At 44.8% G+C, this 22,475-nt stretch overlaps 1 protein-coding gene across 3 annotated transcripts; it reads left to right on the forward strand.

Moving 5' to 3' along the window:
• Positions 1–32: 32 nt before the first annotated feature.
• Positions 33–19,185, forward strand: ATPSCKMT (ATP synthase c subunit lysine N-methyltransferase). Of its 3 annotated transcripts, none has more exons than XM_021702527.1 (5): positions 33–48; positions 6,074–6,360; positions 9,081–9,218; positions 10,673–10,723; positions 18,340–19,185. In XM_021702527.1, the coding sequence occupies exons 1-5, from the start codon at positions 33–35 to the stop codon at positions 18,538–18,540; spliced, it is 693 nt and encodes a 230-aa protein (XP_021558202.1). In that variant the 3' UTR covers positions 18,541–19,185. The 3 variants fall into 3 exon arrangements, with proteins under 3 accessions (XP_021558202.1, XP_021558203.1, XP_044772925.1); XM_021702528.1 differs by having other exon boundaries at positions 9,081–9,183; positions 18,340–18,415; XM_044916990.1 differs by lacking the exon at positions 10,673–10,723 and having other exon boundaries at positions 18,340–18,585.
• Positions 19,186–22,475: the final 3,290 nt, after the last annotated feature.

Below are 22,475 nucleotides of genomic sequence, written 5' to 3' on the forward strand. Positions count from 1 at the left end.
CCCGCCTGCCTCAAGCCGCAGGAAGTCTCGCGATGGAGGGAGGAGGCGGTGAGCCGGCGGGGGTGGAGGGCTGCGGGGGTGGCGAGTGCGGGCCACATGTGGGGCTGGCGGGCTGTTGGGCGTTGCGAGCTCCAGGTCGGGCCGGGCAGGAGTGGGAGCCCCCGGTGCACGGGGCGCGGGCTGCTCGCTGGTACCGGCATTTAGCTGCCGGGGGCGGTTCTGAGCACTTTGGGGCGAGTAACTCACGGAGTCTGCCCCGCGGTGTTCTGAGCTGTGAACTGGAGGCACACTGGGTGGGAGTCTTATAACGCGGCCGCTGACTAGCTGGGTCTTCGGGGAAGTGACTTACCGGCTTTGTTCCGCCGTTACCTTGCCTGCAAAAATGTTAGTAGTGACGAGAGTATCTGCCTTGCACAGCTCCTGCAAGGATTCGGGGAGAACAGTGCCTGGCCCTTAGCAAGTTCTGTTTAAGTGTTTGTTGAAGAAATGCCTATTTTGCACAAATAGTCCAATAACTTGAGCACCGTGATACAGCTCGTAGGAAGCAAGGTTGCACAGCCCAGCGCAAAGGGTCCCACTCTTAATTCTATCTTGAGAGTACTCTGTCCTCTAAATCCCTCCTGCAGCGTTTGCTTAAGGGCACTGGTCATGACCTAATATTTTATAGGCTTAAATTCGGCCATAGAAAGTGATAAAATACAGTTGATCCTTAAACAATGTGGGGGCTAGGGGTGCTCGCGCAGTCTAAACTTGTATAGTCAGACCTCCCGTGCAGGCGAAAATGCATGTATAACTGACCCCCCCCCCCCAAAACTTTGCTAATATGTTGTTGGGAAGCCAGTTACCATATTTTGTTGTATGTATTACATACTGTATGCTTACAGTAAAGTAAGCTGGAGAAAAGATGTTATTAAAATCACGAGAGAAAATGTTTACAATAGTGTATAAAAAAAAATCCATGTTTAAGTGGATCTGTGCAGCTCAAACCGGTGTTGTTCAAGGGTCTACTGTACTGATCCACGGATCTTGAAAACATTACACTAAGTGAAAGCAGCCAGTTACAAAAGAGCGCATACTATATGATTCCACTCCCATGAAAGTCCAGAATAGGAACTGTAGAGACAGAAAGTAGGTAAGTGGCTGCTTAGGGCTAAGGTGTGAAGGGGGGGTGTGTGTGTGTGGGGAGTGATAGCTAATAAGGGGTTTCTTCTTGAAATAATGAGGATGTTCTAGAATTGACTGTGGTGATGGTTACACGTATCTATGAATATACTAAAATCTTTGGTTTATGTATGTTAAATGGGCACATTGTATGGTGTATGAAGCTGTTAAAAATTATGGAGCTCCCCCCCGTACCCATAGTACTGAGACTAACAGTAGCAGCTAACAGTCATCACTTACTCTCTCATTTAGAGCACTAAGTGCTTTATATGCATTATTTATTTAACTGTTCCAATAACCCCATGAGGATAGTATTATTTCTGAATTCTACAGGTGGAGAACCTGAGCCTTGGCCAAAACTTACCTAATGTAACACACTAGTTAAGTTCTGTGACTCCAGAACTTTATGACTCAAATCCTTTTAACCACTGTACTGTATAATCGGAATACCCACAGGATAATTTTGCAGAGGCATGGCAGATGGTACTTTGACTTTTTAAGAAACAATAAAATGCATGACTATTTACTATAGCATGTAAATTCCTCCATATGATGCTGAAAGGCATAACTGAAAATGTATTTAAAACTCTTGCTTTCTACCAAACACATCACCTTCCTAATCTTTACTTTTATCTTATTTCTAGCACCAGCGGTAGACTCTTGTTCTTGTTTCTGAGTTGGTTTTCCACTGGGAAACCAGTTTTAAAAATCACTTGAGGGGACCTCAGCTGTCAAGAACAAAGCTCCAGTGTGTGTGAGATGCTGGTAGTTGGCCACTGGCCTTGAGCAGTGACTCACTGCAGAGGACCAGCTTTTCGTGTGTCCTGTGTTCACATCTGTACCTCACAAATTGTAACACATCACCACATTTCCAAATTGTAACAGACCCCCCCCCCTCCCCCGCCCACCGCCCGGCCCATGTCCTAATCTGGAACCTGTGAATATGGTACACAACAGAATTTATAAATGGGATGATGTTAGGGCTTTGAGATGAGATTATTCTGGCTTGTCCAAGTGGACCCAATGTCCTCACAAAGGGTCCCTATAAAGAAAAGGGAGGCAGGAGAGTCTGAAGAAGGTGTCCTGATGGAAGCAGAGGTTGGGTAATGGGGGGGGCCATGGGCTGAGGAGTGTGGGCTGCTTCTAGATGCTGGAAAAGGCAAGCAAATCCATCCCACTTAGGGCTACCAGAAGGAACCCAGTGCTGCTAACCCATTTCAGACATCTGACCCCCGACTGTATGATAATAAGTGCGTGTTGCTTTAACCCTCTAAGATTTCTCACTGCATCTTTGGGAAAATAATCCAGTGGGCCCTTTGAATGGTTTATTAATTCCTGAAACCATGGATGTTAACATCTTCAAATGACAAGAATCTGTTGTTCTCCCCCCTCTTACTGTCTTCTGTTTCCTATGATTCCTGTGTTTTGGGCCTTATCTGCTCTACTAGACTGGGAGCTGCTTGGGGGCAGCCTTGTTCCCTGTGGGGTTCAGCACATAGCCAGCGGTGGAGGCAGTCAGCGTGTGCCGAGCAGTGTTCTAAGTGCGTTCCTTGCATCCATTCATTTCATCTGCACAGTGACCCTGTAATCCCCATGTTACAGATGAGAAAACCAAAGCTCAGGTGAAGGGTCTTACCTTTATCCAGGTGCAGAGTCCAGGTCCTGACCTCCCGGTCCTGCTCTTGCTGTGGTGGGCTCCTCCCTAATCAGTTTCAAAATCATTTTCAAGTCAGTTTCAGTCCCAGGAACTTGAGATCCTCTTAAGAGGATTTTAAAGGGTAAAACTGAAGAGAAGGATATTTCAGGTATCGTTCATTTTTTTGTCTTGAAGTGACTGGAGTTTGCTTTATTCCATACTGGTGCATTGAAATGATTATTTTATCATTTGTTCTTTTTGGATCTTCTTTAAAAATCTTTTCATTATACCATCCTTTTTTTAATTTTTTTTTTGGTGAAACCTGATTTTGGTGTCTTTGAATTAGTGCAACTGGACTGTAGATACCTGACCAATTTTGATGTGGAATCTTTGCTTATTTGAAATAGGGTAGTAATTAGACATTTTAATACTTATTTGTGAAACTTTGTTCTAAGCCATAAAAATACGGAGTTCATGGTTAACATCGTATTAATGTGTATTTTTATTGAATTCATAAAATACCAAATTATTTTCTAACGATGACTCCCAAAAAAATTAGTAGTTGGAAAGAAAAGATTTTAGTCAGTCTCCCATTAGAATTGAATCCTTTTCGCCATCTATGAAAAACAGCGAATATCATTCTCAATGGGGAAAAACTGAGAGCTTTCCCCCTAAGGTCAGGAACGCGGCGGGGATGTCCACTATCACCACTGCTATTCAACATAGTATTGGAAGTCCTAGCCACAGCAATCAGACAACAAAAAGGAATCAAAGGCATCCAAATCAGCAAAGAAGAAGTCAAACTCTCACTCTTTGCAGATGATCTGATACTTTATGTGGAAAACCCCAAAGACTCCACCCCAAAAGTGCTAGAACTCATACAGGAATTCAGTAAAGTGGCAGGATATAAAATCAATGCACAGAAATCAGTGGCATTCCTATACACCAACAGCAAGACAGAAGAAAGAGAAATTAAGGAGTTGATCCTATTTACAATTGCACCCAAAACCATAAGATACCTAGGAATAAATCTAACCAAAGACACAAAGGATTTGTACTCAAAAAACTATAAAATACTCATGAAAGAAATTGAGGAAGATACAGAGAAATGGAAAAATGTTTCATGCTCATGGATTGGAAGAACAAATATTGTGAAGATGTCAATGCTACCTAGAGCAATGTACACATTCAATGTAATCCCCATCAAAATACCATCCACTTTTTTCAAAGAAATGGAACAAATAATCCTACAATTTGTATGGAACCAGAAAAGACCCCGCATAGCCAGAGGAATGTTGAAAAAGAAAAGCAAAGCTGGTGGCATCACAGTTCCGGACTTCCAGCTCTATTACAAAGCTGTCATCATCAAGACAGTATGGTATTGGCACAAAAACAGACACATAGATCAATGGAACAGAATAGAGAGCCCAGAAATGCCCTCAACTCTATGGTCAACTCATCTTTGACAAAGCAGGAAAGAATGTCCAATGGAAAAAAGACAGTCTCTTCAACAAATGGTGTTGGGACAATTGGACAGCCAGATGCAGAAGAATGAAACTGGACCATTTCCTGACACCACACACAAAAATAGACTCCAAATGGTTGAAAGACCTCAATGTGAGACAGGAGTCCATCAACATCCTAAAGGAGAACACAGGCAGCACCCTCTTCGACCTCAGCCGCAGCAACTTCTTCCTAGAAACATCGCCAAAGGCAAGGGAAGCAAGGGCAAAAATGAACTATTGGGATTTCATCAAGATAAAAATCTTTTGCAAAGCAAAGGAAACAGTCAACAAAACCAAAAGACAACCGACAGAGTGGGAGAAGATATTTGCAAATGACATATCAGATAAAGGGCTAGTATCCAAAATCTATAAAGAACTCATCAAACTCAACACCCAAAGAACAAATGATCCAATCACGAAATGGGCAGAAGACATGAACAGACATTTTTCCAAAGAAGACATCCAAATGGCCAACAGACATATGAAAAAGAGCTCAATATCGCTCGGCATCAGGGAAATCCAAATCAAAACCTCAATGAGATACCACCTCACACCAGTCAGAATGGCTAAAATTAACAAGTCAGGAAATGACAGATGTTGGCGGGGATGCGGAGAAAGGGGAACCCTCCTACACTGTTGGTGGGAATGCAAGCTGGTGCAGCCACTCTGGAAAACAGTATGGAGGTTCCTCAAAAAGTTGAAAATAGAACTACCATATGATCCAGCAATTGCACTACTGGGTATTTACCCCAAAGATACAAAAGTAGGGATCCGAAAGGGTACATGCACCCCGATGTTTATAGCAGCAATGTCCACAATAGCCAAACTGTGGAAAGAGCCAAGATGTCCATCGACAGATGAATGGATAAAGAAGATGTGGTATATATATACAATGGAGTATTATGCAGCCATCAAAAGGAATGAGATCTTGCCATTTGCAACGACGTGGATGGAACTGGAGGGTATTATGTTGAGCGAAATGAGTCAAACAGAAAGACATGTATCATATGATCTCACTGATATGAGGAATTCTTAATCACAGGAAACAAACAGGGTTGCTGGAGTGGGGGGTGGGGTGGGAGGGATGGGGTGACTGGGTGATAGACACTGGGTAGGGTATGTGCTCTGGTAAGCGCTGTGAATTGTGCAAGACTGTTGACTCTCAGATCTGTACCTCTGAAACAAATAATGCAATATATGTTAAGAAAAAAAAAAGAAGAAGAAGAAGAAGGTAGCAGGAGGGGAAGAATGAAGGGGGGGAAATCGGAGGGGTAGACGAACCATGAGAGACGATGGACTCTGAAAAACAAACTGAGGGTTCTAGAGGGGAGGGGGGTGGGAGGATGGGTTAGCCTGGTGGTGGGTATTGAGGAGGGCACATTCTGCATGGAGCACTGGGTGTTATGCACAAACAATGAATCATGGAACACTACATCTAAAACTAATGATGTAATGTATGGGGATTAACATAAGAATAAAAAAATGTAAGAAAAAAAAGAAAAAGAAACAACCTCAAATATCGGGGACTAAAAGTAATAAAAACAAATTAATCTCTTAAAAAAAAAAGAATTGAATCCTTTTCTCTAAAACACTTTTAGTTGATGGAATTTAGAACTCATGGAACCCTACATTTGTAATTTAGATTGTATTCAGCTAAATCATCCTTCTTTAAACAGTAGAAGTTTGTCAATAAGTATTCTAGGAAAAAAAAAACTATCGTGGATTTCAGATTTGGTGAGATGTACATATGTCCTGCTTGCTTTCTGTCTAGGTGCACCCCCGGAAATCCTCGAAGAAAGTCACTCAGGATGTGTTCTACCTACAAGTCTCGGAGCCAACAGTTTGAAGAAAAGCAGTTGGGGGTTCCTATTTACTGGGATTATTGGCGGGACGCTGGTGGCCGTGTATGCCGTGGCCACACCGTTTCTAACGCCGGCCCTCCGAAAAATTTGTCTGCCTTTTGTACCTGCAACTACAAAGCAGATTGAAAATGTTGTGAAAATGTTGCATTGCAGAAGAGGATCCCTGGTCGATATTGGCAGTGGTGACGGGCGTATTGTGAGTTATGCTAAGACACTTGAAGGTTTCAAACTCGAGGTTTTAAAATTCCTCCTTCGTTTCTTTTTCTTTCTTTCTTTTCTTTTCTTTTTTTTTTTTTGTTCCAGGTTTTTATTTAAATTCCAGGTGGTTAACATACAGTGTAATATTGGTTTCAGGAGTAGAATGTAGTGATTCATCACTTCCATACAACACTCAGTGCTCATCACAAGTGCCCTCCTTAATACCCATCACCTATCTATCCCATCCCAGCTTCACCTTATGAGATTTATGCCAAGACCTGCTAATCTGACAATATAATAAAGTAGTGGTTTCTTTTGTGTGTTCGGCCGAACTCTCAAACCCTCCAGAAGGAATTGGAATTTATTTTTCTCAGATTTATTTTTTCTGAAAGGTGAAAGTGGCTGTGTAGATTTGCCAGGTAAAAAGGAGAAATTAATTGGTAATTATGAAATTTCCCAATAAAAAAACTCGGGCCAGGAGAGGTGGTATAATTAGAGGAAACGTGGAGTCGTGGAGTTTAACATAGATGTTTGCTTCTACGTTTATCTGTGTTTATACATACATCATAATTCCTATGGGTAATGTAGAGTTTTTGAAAGAGCCAGTGCATCAGCTCTCACTTATCCAAAGATCAGACTTCTAGTGATCTCAGCTCACTGACTCCAGCTGAGAACCTATAAGTAGAGATTCAGGGCCACTGACTGGCCAGTGGATGTCCGCAGCACGTTCCTCCATGGGCACGGTGGCACCGTCCTTAGGCCCCCAACCAACGATGACTCGGAAAGTGAGGATAACAGTAGTCAAGCCTCACATTCTGGAAACATTTGGAGACCAGCAGGGGCGTGACTCCTTTCACCACTCCCTGGGTCATGAACTTTGCACCCTCATGGTGACCCGAATGGCCAGGACGAAGTTAAAACATAACTCGTTTGTTTTTAGGAAATCAGGAGGTTTATCTGTGAACCAGGAGGAAGTTTTAAAACCCAGTTTTGAATGCTTTACACATCTGAGTAGTATCTTTGTGGTTTCCTTTTGTTCTTAAGGGGGTGACACTAGGTAAGAGAAATTACTGTGGGCGGGCAGCTCCTTCAGGGATGCTCCCTTGAGGAGTGGTGGCAAGACAGAATGAGCAGAGACCCCAGGACCAGCCCACTGCCCTCACCTTACAGAGGCCAGTGGCCTTCTACAGTTGACTTTATTCTGACTTGTTCCATTTTACTCTTACCTGTTTTCAACTTTGAGTGAACAGTCTTTAAATACTAAGGAAATGTGTAAGCAGTTGCCGGTTCCCGTTGACTGGTCATTCTGATCACAAATTAGAACTAGTTCACAAAGCATTCTCCCATAGCGGCAGATTCATTTTGCCTGCCGCTCTGCCATCACTGATGGAGAGAGACGGTGAATTTTCAGCAACTTCTCGTCGGGCTGAGCCAGAGGTTGGCCAATCCAGAAATGCTCTATCCAAAGCAAACCTTACAGTTGTGATGCTCGAGGTGAAATCTCTGACAAAAACATGAACTGAGTTTAAACCAGCATTCTCTTGTCTACAAGCTACATAGTTTTAGAGATCTCTCTTTGGATGGTGTTTTCAACAAAATAAGTGCCTTTTGATTGGACATTTTGTGATTATAGACCATAAATAGGAAGTAGTCATATCATTGGATCACGTTAAGTTGTTTTTCTTTTTTTTTAATTAAATTAATTTAAAAATTATAAGTTTATTTTTTAAAATCCAGTATAGTTGACATACAGCGTTATATTAGTTTCAGGTGTACAATATAGTGATTCAACAATTGTGTGCATTACTCGGTGCTCATCATGGTAAGCGTGCTGTCGATCCCCTTCGCCTATTTCCCCTCTGGTGACCAGTAATTTGTTCTCTATATTTAAGAGTCTGTTTTTTTTGTTTGTTTGTCTCTGTATTTGTTCATTTGTTTTGTTTCTTAAATTCCACATATGAGTGAAATCATACAGTATTTGTCTTTCTTTGACTTATTTCACTTAGCATCGTACCATTCTAGATCCATCCATTTGTTGCAAATGGCAAGCTTTCATTCTTTTTTATGGCTGGGTAATATTCCACTGTGTATATGTGTATACACCACATCTTCTTTATCCATTCATCTGTCAGTGGACACTGAGGCTGCTTCCATGATTTGGCTATTGTAAATAATGCTGCAATAAACATAGAGGTACGTATATTTTTTCAAATTAGTGTTTTCATGTTCTTTGGGTAGATACCCAGTAGTGGAGTGACTGGATCATATGATAATTCTACTCTTAATTTTTGGGGGAACCTCCGTGCTTTTCCACATTGGCTGCACCAAATTCACATTCCCACCAGTAGTGCATGAGGGTTCCTTTTTCTCCACATTGTCACCGACACTTGTTTCTTGTGTTTTGATTTTAGCCATTCTGACAGGTGTGAGGTGGTATCTCATTGTAGTTCTGATTTGCATTTCCCTGATGATGAATGATGTTAAACATCTTTTCATGTGTTGGTTGGCCATCTGCATGTCTCTTTGGAGAAACGTCTCTTCATGTCTTCTGCCCATTTTTAATTGGATTATTTGTTGTTTTTGGTGTAGAGTTGTGTAAGTTCTTTACATATTTTGGATACTAATCCCTTATAGCATATCATTTGCAGAGATCTTTTCCCATTCAGTAGGTCGATGTTTTTCTTCTTACTTTGAATAAACACTGGTCTCTTTTTGCAGGTGATAGCAGCTGCAAAAGCAGGATTCACAGCCGTTGGTTATGAATTAAACCCCTGGCTAGTTTGGTACTCCAGATACCGTGCTTGGCGAGAGGGAGTGCACGGCTCTGCCAAATTTTATATTTCAGATTTGTGGAAGGTATGTAAGGCAGAGAATGTTCCTAGGAAATGCCAACCAAAACTTTGTAATTTGTAATTAGTATAATTAAAAACTGAAGAATGTGTTAAAAGAAAAACAGTTAAAATACAAGTGTATATTTCAGCATAATGAAATGTGAACACCTTTTAAATTGATAGATTTACAAATCAACTCTTAGAGTAGAAGCTTAAGGTTTCTAGACCTGATAGGTTATGTGAATTCCAAGAATTTGCTCATTTAAGAAAGTTCTCATTTCTCTTTGTTACAAAATGATGAGGTTTTTTTTTTATCTCATTTGGAAATCTTATAAATTATAATATAGACATTAACTTGTTAATGTCATTCTTGGTAAATGGTAGACTTTTCTCTGTGTGTGCAAGTTTCTGTGTGGCTGCGTGTGTACATGTGAGTCTACAGAGAGAGATGAGTACAAAAGACAGAATCCACTGACTATGTTGTCACGGTTCTTTCTGGTCTTCACAATGTAAAGATAACTTCCAAGTTTATTTGTACTCTAAAAAAAAGTCCTGTAATTTTGCTTTAGGAATGCGCCATAAAATGCTTTTTCTTAAATAAGAATTTCCCATTGTAATGTTGTCATCAGTAGCTTATAAAAATTCACTTGAGTTTTGCTTGCATTGTTTTTTATACCATATATACATAAACAATCTTTCTATAGAGTAAATAAGACTTTTATTGGGCAATAAGAATTTTGACTGGCAAAGCACTTTTTCCCCCAGTTTTTCAACTAAAGATCATTTTATTCCGTTTTTTACTTAGTATTTTAGAGAAGAGGAGGGGGACTAGAATTTTAAGGATGGCTCAACATAAAAGACAGGTGCTTGTCCGATGTCACACGTTCTTTTTTTTTTTTTTTTAAAGATTTTATTTATTTATTTGAGAGAGAGAGAATGAGAGAGAGCACATGAGAGGGGGGAGGGTCAGAGGGAGAAGCAGACTCCCTGTCGAGCAGGGAGCCCGATGCGGGACTCGATCCAGGGACTCCAGGATCATGACCTGAGCCGAAGGCAGTCGCTTAACCAACTGAGCCACCCAGGCGCCCCGATGTCACACGTTCTTGCTGAGTTAGTTTGGCATATGGTGGAGAAGAGTAGAGAGTGTGGATCAGGGCACAGATGGCCCAGAGCACCCGGCGCAGCCACCAGCTGGTCACTGGATGAGTCACTGGCATTTCCGACAGATGACCCCTGGGTGGGCCCTTCCGGGAGCATCCGTGCGGGTGACAGGAGTGACTTAGGGGAGGTGTTTGGACAACTGCAGTGGATTGAATTAACAGAAGCATAAACATGGCTTCTTCTCGTGAGGTCTTAAAGGTCTTTGTGAAAACCTACTATTTGACGAAATGGGACATTGCTGCACCCTTTGAAACAAAAGTTAAGCTTGATGTTTGGCCTTTTAAAACTAATCTGTGCATCCTTCCCCCTCTCTTCTAGGTAACTTTTTCGCAGTACTCAAACGTCATTATTTTCGGCGTGCCTCAGATGGTGAGTTCGCGTCCTCCTCCCCCTCGTTGGTTGGCTTTAGGTCTTGTGCAGACCCTCCAGCTGTAACAGGCCACGTCCGTGTGGCCACCCGCCCGTGTGCCCAACAGCAGCCCCCCCAGAGATTTGGGGATGGGGGACATTGGATTTCACTGCACTGGCTTGACACACTACCTCGGGGCCTTAAAAGTTTAATCATAAAAGATTCAGTCATGTCATTAAAACTTTTGCTGCAGATAGAATTCTCAATGATCTACCTAAGCCCTAAAAACTCCAATCTGGAAACTACTTTATGAGCTCCCGGTGTCTAATGTAGTTGGAGAGTTTTGCGGTTGCTCACTTAACAGCCAGCTGAAGTCACTTGGGAGAGTTAATGGCATGTTCCCTTCGAATTGATCGTTCCTCTGGTTTTGCAGTAAGGCGATTTTCAGGGCGGGCGAGCGTCGACTAGTTGCAGTTGACCTCAGCTGACTGATTTGTATAGAACTTAGATTACATGCTTTAAAAAGTGAAAACACCGTGGCATCATGCTGTAAATGGTTCCAAATTTAGCCTTTGGAAAGATGACAGGACGGGATGCTTTTATTGTAATTGTTGGTTTACAGACCATAGAGAGAAATCCGTTTTGACTTTTCAAGCTCTGTAATTGTAGCTGTAATAATTGTGGCAAAATTGGATGTTTGCTGAAATTCTGCTATATAACTGATATGTATGGTTTATAATATAAAAAAAGGGAAATTTACTTTTTTGTTGTTTTGTTTTCTTAGTCACACCTTTTTGTGTAAGACGGCTCAGTGCTTGAGAAATTTATTCTTACTACGAGGAACTTCAGTACAATGGCACTTTTTTTTTTTTTTGTCGATTTAGAAGTGCTGTTGTTACATATTCTCGAAAGTAGCAGGATTCTGTATGTGTGGAATTTTCAGTAAGCCTAAAATTAAGATGAAACGTGGGTGTTCACCCTTTTGCTATAGAAACGAAAAGGGGCGTGATCCCTAGTCATTGAAAACAAACTGTTTGGGATCCTAGCACTGCTATGGACTTCGACCGTTGTCCACTCCGGATGATGTTTGGGCAGCATTTTCGAGCAAATAGATTTGATTTGAATTCCATGCTTTATAAAAAGGGAAAGTTGATGTTTATTGCGATTTCCATGCCATCCTGAGAGGCTGGCCGGTGGTGGCCTGAGGTGTGGGCTTACGAGGTCACAGCAGCTCCGTCCTGGGGGTGGGGGGAGGGGCAGCAGTGACCTGTGGGCTCCAACTCCTTGTGCATCTTACCATGTTTGAACATCGTCAGTTTTTGGAGCTGTTCACTCGGGAAATAAGAGTCCTGTTTTTTTGATGAATGCTTTTGCAATTATTGTCCATTTTCCCGTATGCAGAGAAACTTTAAGAACTTGTGGCATCTCACTGTTCCCAAGAGAAAGGGGAGCGGCTGAAAACACGAAGCAGCCACATTCCGTGGGATGAGAGGGATTCAGCCAGCGGGCAGTTTTCCACGCAGGGGGCTTGTTCACGGGACCCCTGGGGCTCGTTCGTGGGTGCAAGGCCCCGCTTTTGACCCTCACCGAGCCTTGCCTATGTGGAGGCGGTGAGGGGGAGGGAAAGTGCTGCCTGGGGGGTCGGGGGGCCAGCTCTGCTCTCCGGAGTCCTGGGAGCCCTGATGGGGCCGTCTTCCAGTGAAACGCACTTGCCTTGTCTGAGCACTGGTCGGCATGGCAACGTGGCTCCGCAAAGCCCGTGTAGCACCACGTTTCCTGTGGCAGGTGAGCCACATAGAGGCCATGCGGGAGCCAGGAGAAGGCTTAGGCAACTGGAGAGGGAGGAGCCTGGTGTTGTAAATCATCCACCTGCTCCCGATAGCACACCGATGGTTCCTAACAGCTCTTTGCTTTTGTGTATCTAACCCACCAGGGGTGAGGAATCTCATCTGGATCTGGTAAATCCAGCGCCGGCATGGTAAATACCCACATTTAACTCTAGCACATGCTCCTCTTTTCAAAATGTGAAACAGATCAGTCGTGTCCTTGTGTAAAACCCACATGGGACGTCTTGCTGCTTTAAAGCAGTGAAGATAAGGCACGACCTCTCCACCGGGCCCAAGGCCTGGCGTGGAGTGGCCCCTGCCTCCCTCAGCTCTCTGTGCGTCAGCGCTCTGTCCTTCTCTTGGCCCCTGGATCCACAGTGTGAGCTGTGTTCTTCCCTCTGGCTTCAGTCCCCCAGCTCTGGGCCTAGTTGGTGAACACCTCCTGACCACTCACAGGTCTGGTGTCCTCTCCTCCAGGAAGTCGTCCCTGATTGCTCGGTGAGACAAACCCCAGTGCTCCCGTTTTCTATCCACCGGTGCCTGTTCCTTCTCCGGAGTGAGTCATCGCACATTTCCTTACGTGGTGGCCTCGGCAGGTTTGCTGTGTGCACTGTAATGTATGTTCAAGAGTGAGCTTTCCGTCAGCTCGGCAGCACCAGCACAAAGTAATGACTCCGGAAATACTTGTGAAATGAATGAAACGTACCCAGTAAGGACACTTCCTGGTGGGCTATTCAATTTTATAACTTCAAAGATTAATTTTAGTTATGAGTCATGTTGTGAATTGATGAACATAAATATTACCATCATTCTGATAAAGATAAATGATTCATGATGGGGTCATGTGTCCTTCGTTTCTTCATTTGACAGGTATTTATTTGGTGCCACAAAGTGCAAGACTGCGTTCTAATCACTTGGGATACTTTAGTGAATGAAAAAAAGGAACACCCCTGCCCTGAGGTGCCTACATGCTAGTGGGGAGAGCAGATCTTTTTTTTTTTTTTTAAGATTTTATTTATTTATTTGAGAGAGAGAGAGAGAGCACATGAGACGGGGGGAGGGTCAGAGGGAGAAGCAGACTCCCTGCTGAGCAGGGAGCCCGATGCGGGACTCGATCCAGGGACTCCAGGATCATGACCTGAGCCGAAGGCAGTCGCTTAACCAACTGAGCCACCCAGGCGCCCGGGGAGAGCAGATCTTAAATGACGTCCCTATATAAAGGGCTCCAGGCTGGCTCAGTCAGCAGAGCACGCGACTCTTGATCTCAGGGTTATAAGTTCAAGCTCTACATTGGGCATAAAGCTTATTTAAAAAAAAAAAAAATCCTAAAAAAATGTTGTCCAACAGGAGGGGTAAGTGCTGTGGGGCGGAGTAAAGCAGGAGAAGGAGGGGCAGAGACAGTGTCCCTGGGAAGGGGACGCGTGGAGGTATGGGGAACGTGCCGGGCAGAGCCATCGCAGAGGCCCCCAGGGATCTGTGCCTCTTAGGTTCCAGCAGCAGCAGGGAGAGGTGACGTCAGAGGGGAGCTAGGGGCCAGGCGTGAAGGACGCCGTGGTGTTGGAATGCAGGAGCCCTGGCGGGTTTGAGCAGAGGAGGGAGGGACCTGCCTGGGTTGTGAAGGACCCCGGGCTGCTGTGTGGAGACCGAGTGTGGGTAGAAGCCGGGAGACAGGTTAGGAGCTCCTGCAGGCAGCTGGTGTGATAGGGTTGTGCCAGTGTGCAGAAGCTGATTGGAAGCGGTCAAGTTCTGCATGCGTCGAGAAGATGCGACCAACAGGATGCGTTGGCATAGCCAGTGTGGGGCGGGCAAGAAAGAGGAACCATTCCTCAAGGATTTTGGTGAGAGCAACTGGAAGTTCGCAGTTGTTGTTACTGAGCTGGGAAAGGTGCGGACAGAGGAGCTGGAGGAGGAGGATCAGGAAGCCTGAGATGTATGTGGAGATGTGAGGTTGGCAGTGGTGGGTAGAGGGCGTCTGGGGCTCAGGAAGGAGAGGGGCCTGGAGATTGGGCATCAGCTCCCAGAAGGAGTTTAAGCCCAGGAGTGGCTGAGGTTCCCCGGGGAGGGGGCAGAGCTGGTCAAGGCCTGCACTTTGGCCTCTGACAAATGAGGGGCACCCAGCAAAGGACTCGAGAGGAGGAGTTGGGTAGGAGGAGTGCCCAGCGGGGGGTGGGGGTTACCCTAGAAGCCAAGTGAAGCCAGTGTTTTGGGGAGGAGGGAGCCATCACATGGATCAAGAGCTGCTCACGGGCATGGCTCTTTGGTCTTAGATCTTTGAGCTGGTTTCAACTTATGTTTAAAGTTTTGAAGATGTAATTAGAATATGATGAGTTCGTGTCACTTTGAAACCTCTAATTGTGTGAATAATTTTGAATTCCATTAGACAGACATGACACATCACTGCCTCTCTTTGTGCGTGATATCAAGACTCACGTTCATTGCATATTTATGTGTGATTGACTCAGTTAATTTCTTACCATTGAAATAGCTCCTTTCATTTGTGAGTTTATCTTGACTTAGCATATGACAGTCATTGGGAAATAAAAGAAACCGTAAAAGAGAACAGAATAATGATAACATGAATGCGTTTACAATGATCCTTTTGATGAACAAAATTACTGTAAGAAACCTCTGATATTTTGGAAAAACACATATTGTCTCATTCTTTGCTTATTTAATTTTTCCTTTGAGGAACAAAACTTTTTTTTTTTTGAAGAAATCTTTTATTGGCTGTTAAAAGAGTAGAAATATCCCATCCTTAATGGAATTTATTCTTGGTTATCTTGGTATTAATTGTCATGAAGAATCAAGAGTTTTCATTCACTCTAGCCAGAGGTCACACGGAGGACTTTCACCAGCCACTTTTTAAAGATACAGGTCGGGAATAAAGTCTTCATAGAAGGACTATTGATTTGTTTGTCTTGATTTATTTGGTTAGTTTTAAAGGGATTAGTTTTTGCTCAGATCTTGGTTTCGAGATATCATTTCCCATTTAGAGGAGCCAGGAATGTCTGAGAGGTGTCTGATCTGAGGGCTGAGAAGGGGGATCGATAGAAAAGCCTGGGGCATTTTGTGGAGCACAAATATGAGGAAGTGTTCAGAATATTTGTTGAGGGCGCATCCAATGGAGAGAGAGAGGCCCACTTGAGGAGGCTCCCCAGGGCCACACTGGGATGGTCTGAGCATCAGAAGAAACAAGGATGATGGTGGATTAGAACCCATTGAACAGAATAGGAATCTAGGAGCTCATACTTACAGTGATAGGTACACAGGTAGAAAGAAGGGAGAGCTCTTCCTTGCCCTAGAATGCCGACTGTCAGTTTAGAAGGAATGACAGAATTAGCAAATTTCCATTTTGCAATCATACCGTGAAAAATAACTCGGGCCAGAATCGTCAAGGGGCGCCTGGGTGGCTCAGTCGTTAAGCGTCTGCCTTCAGCTCAGGTCATGATCCCAGGGTCCTGGGATCGAGCCCCGCATCGGGCTCCCTGCTCCGCGGGAGGCCTGCTTCTCCCTCTCCCGCTCCCCCTGCTTTTTTTCCCTTTCTCGCTGTGCCGCCCTCTGTCAAATAAAAAAAAAAAATCTTAAAAAAAAAAAAAAAAAGAATCGTCAAGAATGCTACATCTAGGGCGCCTCTGTGGCTTAGTTGGTTAAGCGTCTGCCTTCAGCTCAGGTCATGATCCCAGGGTCCTGGGATCGAGCCCCGCATTGGGCTCCCTGCTCAGCGGGAAGCCTGCTTCTTCCTCTCCCACTCCCCGTGCTTGTGTTCCCTCTCTCGCAGTCTCTCTCTCTGTCAAATGAAAAAAAAAAAAAAGCTACATCTAGTGAGAGACAGTTCGTTGAGCAGCAGGATATTTACATCATCTCAAGCTACCTCCGACAAATTATTCATTATAAGGGGAAATTAGTAACCCCACTGTGGAGACAGCAGATATCACCCTAGCCGGGTGGTGACCATCACTCTCAAAGCAGAAGGTCCCCGTGGGCACCCAACAGTGGGGCCCTGAGAAGCTCACAGCCCCACTTGTGGGGCATTGCCCAAGATGCACGTGCCGAGTTCTCATGAGCAGACGTCAGGAGAACCCAAGTTGAGGACCACTGGTGAATAACTGGCCCGTCTTCCTAAAGATGGTGTCAGCAGAGACAAAGGAAGATGGAGGAACCGTTCCAGATGAAAGTAGACTAAGGAAACATGATAACTAAATGCAGCATGACCTCATGAGGAAAGTGTCACAAAGGACGTTATTGGGACATTTGGCGCAATTGGAAGGCTATGGGCATTATTATTGGAATACAATCTTAAATTTCCTGAATTTGATGACTGAGCTGGGGCTGTGTCTTAGTATCAAGGAATAAAGGAGCGTGTATTCTCAAATGGTTTAGGAAAAATATTCATAGAGGAAGAGGGCAAATCAGATAAAGCAAATATGATCAACAATTAAAAATCGGTGAACCCGGGTGAAGGAAGACAGGAATCCCTTGTTCTATTCTTGTGACTTTTCTATAACTTTGAAATTCTTTGAAAAAAACACATTAAGAAGTGGAAAAAATAGTTTTAGGAGGTAAAGATGGTAGGATCGGAAGATCAGTTTTTAAGCTGTTGTTAATTTGCTGATACAATACTTATAGCAGGTAGATTGGTAATAAAAGGATACAAAAGTGATCAATAAGAGGATTTTACTTTGTATAAGTTATGTTGACTATGAAGAAGTTGTCCAGGCATTATAAATTTTGAAGAATTATGAAATATTTCATTATATTTCAAGTTAGTAGAATGAGTATAGTTTTTCATGGTCTAATTTAGTAGTACCATATTTCACCGAATCTAGATGCTACTAGTTTTAGGATGTACCATGGCTACTGAGAAAAAAATATGGCCAACTATAATTCTAAGACTGTGTCAACTGTAAGATGTATCCTGATTTCTGAGATGTTAAAACGTGGGAAAGTGTGTTAAATAGTTGAGACGAGGTAGATTAAAATGTTAGGTGGGCAGATAATTTAAAGCTGCTTCTCATTTTATCTGTTTCTTTTTAAATAAGAGTATTTTATTTTATTTTTTGGGGGGAGGGGCAAAGGGAGAGAGAGAGAATCTGAAGCAGACTCCCCGCTGAGGGTGGGGCTCAGTCTTATGACCCTGGGATCGTGACCTGAGCCAAAATCAAGAGTTGGACACTGGGTGCCTGGGTGGCTCAGGCAGTTGAGTGTCTGCTTTTGGCTCGGGTCGTGATCCCGGGGTCCTGGGATCGAGTCCTGTGTTGGGTTCCCTGCTCAGTGGGGAGCCTGCTTCTCCTCCTTCTCCCCGCTTGTGCTCTATCTCGCTATTGTTGCTATCTCCGTCTCTCTCTCTCTCAAATAAATAAAACCTTAAAAAAAAAAAAGTTGGACACTTGACTGAGCCACGCAGATGACCCTGTTGTTAATGTCACTTCCGTGTTTTAATGGATCATTTGATAACGTATTTATGCCCCAAAGGGATGTTATTTACAGTTACTGATTTTTTTTTTAAAGATTTTATTTATTTGAAAGAGAGAGACTGAGAGAAAGAGAGGGCATGAGCGGGGGCAGAGGCAGAGGGTAAGGGAGAAGCAGACTCCCCGCTGAGCAGGGAGCCCGATGCAGGACTCAATCCCAGGACCCCGAGATCATGACCTGAGCCTAAGGCAGACTCTTCTCTGCCTGAGCCATCCAGGCATCCCTACGGTTCCAAATTTTTGCACAGGTATTTTCAGGCACTCAGCTCCAAAAGAACGTTTGGGCATCTTTTCCTCCGACTCACTGCTTACTGAAATAATGGCTGTTGTTCCGCACAGATGCCGCAGTTGGAGGAGAAACTCACGCTCGAACTGAAGGATGACGCCAGAGTCATTGCCTGTCGGTTCCCTTTCCCTCGCTGGACCCCAGACCACGTCACTGGGGAGGGGGTAGACACTGTGTGGACCTACGACGTGAGCACTGTGAGAGGCAAGGGGCCCCGAAGACCCGTGTGCTTCCAGCCGAGCATTCAAATGTAGACTTTATTGAGCGCGGTTTCCCAGGTGTTGGTGGGCTTTGATTTTACAGAGACTTCAGCTGTGTCTTCAGCAAAGAGTATTTTTCTTCGGTATGGAATGAAAAAGTACTATTACTTTCCTTAACTTCTGGGAAACAAACAGAAGTCAAGAACAGCAGGTAGATTTAAAGTCCCTTTTCATGCTGTATTCAAAAAAGTGGTCTTACTGTCCTTCCATGCGCTCAGAGGTATGAAAATATGAATGAGTGATAGTCATTTTGATGTGCAGGAAGATGTGAACAGCTCCTGACATTATAAAAAATATGATTTAATGCCAGAGATGAAAAAAACACACTTTTTAAAGAGGGTATGTCTTAACAGATATTTGTAGTTTGCTCTAACTTCATTCATACTTAAGATTTATGGATTTTTGTCTTTCTGTACTTGATGGTAAAACTAATTTTCTGAAGGATGTGGGCCCTCATATTTTATAACATTTGTTAGGAATCATTTGTTCCAAGGCTAGTGGATTACTGTATTTTATTGAATCTGAGATGTGTATGTGTGTGTAAATGTGTGTGCATAGACGCACGTTTGAACATTTCTGAAATGGTGATGAACCTTCCAGTCATTGGTGTTTTGTGTCTGTGATCAGTGGTGTTTTGTGTTGTACGTCATGATATCGTTGCACATCAGCCAGCATTGATGGGATCTCAGGTTTGAGGAAATGTGCTCAGGGAAGCTGCACGATAGAGGAGTAGTTGGTAGTAACAGTAGTAAAATAAGCCGTCCTGCGCTTGGGATTCAGCCAGCCCTGACGGCAGATCCCTGCCTGGCCCCAGCAGGAGGCCCGGGACCAGGGGCTTGCCCTCCGTGGAGCCTTGCTTTCCCAGCTACCCCGAGGACCCGTTGGGATAATGATACACTGAACAGGGGACTTTTTTGGGTAAACTCATGACACAGAGTCTTCGGTCTGTGAGTGTATTTATTATTTTAGATACTAAAGAAAGTTACGGATTATTTCTGCTAGTCGCTTCTTGACTTTATGAAAGCTGCCATTTATGTAATATTTCTCATTTACGAGAGGAGACTTGACTGATTTAGATAAAGACAAGGAAAACCTTTGAATGTGAGTAGACAAGCTTCATGTATCTGAAAATTAGTATTAAATGGTGCCTCGAATAATCCCTATGCATCATAGGAAAGAAGCGAGCTCCCAAACATACACACCTGTAACCTAAATACCAAACCATCTTCACAGAGGTTTGATAAGATGAGATGGTTTGCATTTTTAACTGAAATCCTAAAACTATGATCAGCTTAATTGTCATTTAAATGAGCAGCAACCTGGAGACTCATTCATTCCTTCAGCAGATACTTACCGAGTATCTACTGTGTAATAAGCTTTTCTGACTCAATGGTGAATAAACCTGCAAGGCCTCTAATCTTATGGCATGTATATTCTAGAAGAACGAGACAGACAAATACGAGAGTGAATGTTAGTGTGTGTGACGTTCTCTGAAAGAAGTCAACAATGTGACAGTCTTGGGCATTTGTCAGGTGTTTGGCTGCTACTGTCCATCCCTTCCCAGTGGCCCCCGGTTTCTTAGGAATGAATTCTCTCCGATGTGTGTAGTTTGCTGCCTGCCCCTCCATCACTCTCGCCAGCCCTGTGACTCGGACAGGGACCCGTCATACCTCCCTGCCGGGCAGGTGTGATGGTAGGGGCAGGGTTTTGTGTTCAGTAAGGATGCATTCAGTAAGTTTCTAGATGCTCCTGGCGGACTTCCGGAGGCATCAGGTATCTGGAAAGGCATATGTAACTTGCTGTTGTTGGGTTTCTCCTTCAGCTTCCCAAGAATTAGATGATGCCTGGTCCTGCAACCTCAGAATAAAATAGACCATTTCACAGAGGTGTTGAGATTCATGGAGTCTGTAAGATCTTTAATTGATTTTTTCAGTTGTGCCTTCAAGTATCCCGTAAGTGACCTGTGAGAATATTCTCCTAGAGGTTATCGTGGCTTCTCTGACCAGCTGGTTTCAATGATCAGTTACTGGATTGAGGATATTGATTAAGTTTGCACATGACACAAGGCAAGGAGTGAGAGCTACTATTTTTGATGTCAAAAGTAGGATTCAAAAGTGTCTGCCGGATTGAAATCAGGGATAAGTGCTAACTTGATAAAATTTAAAGTTCAAACAAACAAACAAATAAGAATAGAAATAGAGCTTAGTGGTGACATAGCCGAACAGGAGCTGTTGTGACCAGACCTGGAGGTTCTGTCGACATTCGGCTCAATGACCAGCACATTCCCATCTGCATGCATTTTCTCTAAGAGGTTGGCCCCAGGGTTGCAACCCCTGCCCTCCCCCGGTGTCCCAGGGGGGCGTCGTCAGGCCCTCTGCCGATCCTGGCATTCAGACTCCCTGAAATGCTTAGCTCCACCAAGAGGCTGTGAAACCAAGTTTAAAAGGTTTAAGAACGGAGACTCTTTCAGACACACCGTGTTCACCGTTGCTGAGAGATGGGGTACACGGTGACAAGCCACAGCCAAACAGAACAGAAAAAATGCAGGATTCCTGACGTTTCCACCTCGTGGCTGGATACTAGGCCTCTGAAGTTTGCAGGGCCATCTGCTGGGAGCTTTGGGAAAGGTTTTGTTGTGAACAGAAGGAGGTGCTTGAGGAGGGAGCATCCTTCCTGTCTTTGGATGACAGGCTATATAAAGCAGGAACACCTGCCGTCCTTGTGGCCGCTTTGCAGCCACCAGGGGCAAAGTGAAGATGGGGGCCAGGAGGCTGGTGGAGCAGAAAGATGGACAGAGTCCAGGTATTTGACGAGACCACGGAGTTGCTGAACTGACCCAGAGCCTCCAACTTCAGGACATCTTACGTGAGGTGACAAACCCACCTTGTTGCTCTCCCACGGGTGTGGGATGTGCCCTGTGGTGGCCTGGCTGAGGCAGGAGGGTGTGAGGCCCAAATGGGGGGAGGGAGCCTGGCAGTGTGGAATGCGGCACCCCTGAGCCCGTGCCCCCTGTCTGGAAGGCGCTGCAGGACAAGGCACTCGCTGGCAAGGTCAGAAGCACGTCTGGAGTATTCAAGAGGGACGGAGAGCTCCCACGGGCGGAGGCCCCCCTCCCTCCCAGAGTGGCGTTTGGGCAGTTGTACCAACAAGTCAAGAGGGCTCTGAATGTGGACCCAGCCTTCACCAGCGGCAGGAGTCCTCCCAGGTGGGCGTCCTGTTCTTGGGGACATGGGCGGAGCCGAGTAACAGCGGAGCCTCAGCCACATCCCTGCACCCAGGGAGTTTTGTTGGGGGAAAGATGATTCTTCCCAGGATTAGAAAGGAATTCATAAAAGGAAGGGAAGAAAACACTCAGACTGCTCTCTTGGCAGATGGGGCTGCCAAGGGGAGAAGCCATGACGTGGACTGCGCGTTTGTGTCCTTAGGTTGAAATCCTGACCCTCTGTGAGCTCACACGAGGAGGCTGGGCCTTGGAGAGGTGCTTAGGTCCTGAGGCTGGAACCCTCCTGAAGGGGATTAGTGCCCTTACAAGGTGACCTCCGAGAGCCCCGTCCTCCACATGTGAGTGGGAAGACAGCCAGCTGTGACCCAGGAAGGGGCTTCTCACCGGACACCCAGTGTGCTGCAGCTGGGATCTGAGGCTTCTTAGCTCCATAGCTGAGCGGAACAGATGCTTGTCGTGTGGGCCCCCGGGCTGTGGTGTTCGGTGACCGCAGTCCGAGCTGGTAACCTAGACGGTCCGCACCCAGCGCTATCCAGACTTGTCCCTGCTGTAGTCATCATTTCCTGGGCCCGCACGAGGCACGGAAGTTGCAGGGAGCCAAGCTTCCAGAGGATTCTCCCCAGTGCCAGCTGGGGAGAGCGGGAAACCATCTCCCTGACGTAAAGGTCAGGGCTGGGTGGCTGGGCGGGCTCCCGAAGTTCCCCTG

The sequence above is a fragment of the Neomonachus schauinslandi genome, chromosome 7 (genome assembly GCF_002201575.2).
Source record: "Neomonachus schauinslandi chromosome 7, ASM220157v2, whole genome shotgun sequence".
In the NCBI taxonomy this organism is placed as follows: Eukaryota; Metazoa; Chordata; class Mammalia; order Carnivora; family Phocidae; genus Neomonachus; species Neomonachus schauinslandi.

Coding starts and splice junctions, on each gene's coding strand:
- ATPSCKMT (XM_021702527.1), top strand. Junction 9,219..10,672: donor ATATTTCAGATTTGTGGAAG/GTATGTAAGGCA, acceptor CCTCTCTTCTAG/GTAACTTTTTCGCAGTACTC. Junction 10,724..18,339: donor TTTTCGGCGTGCCTCAGATG/GTGAGTTCGCGT, acceptor TGTTCCGCACAG/ATGCCGCAGTTGGAGGAGAA.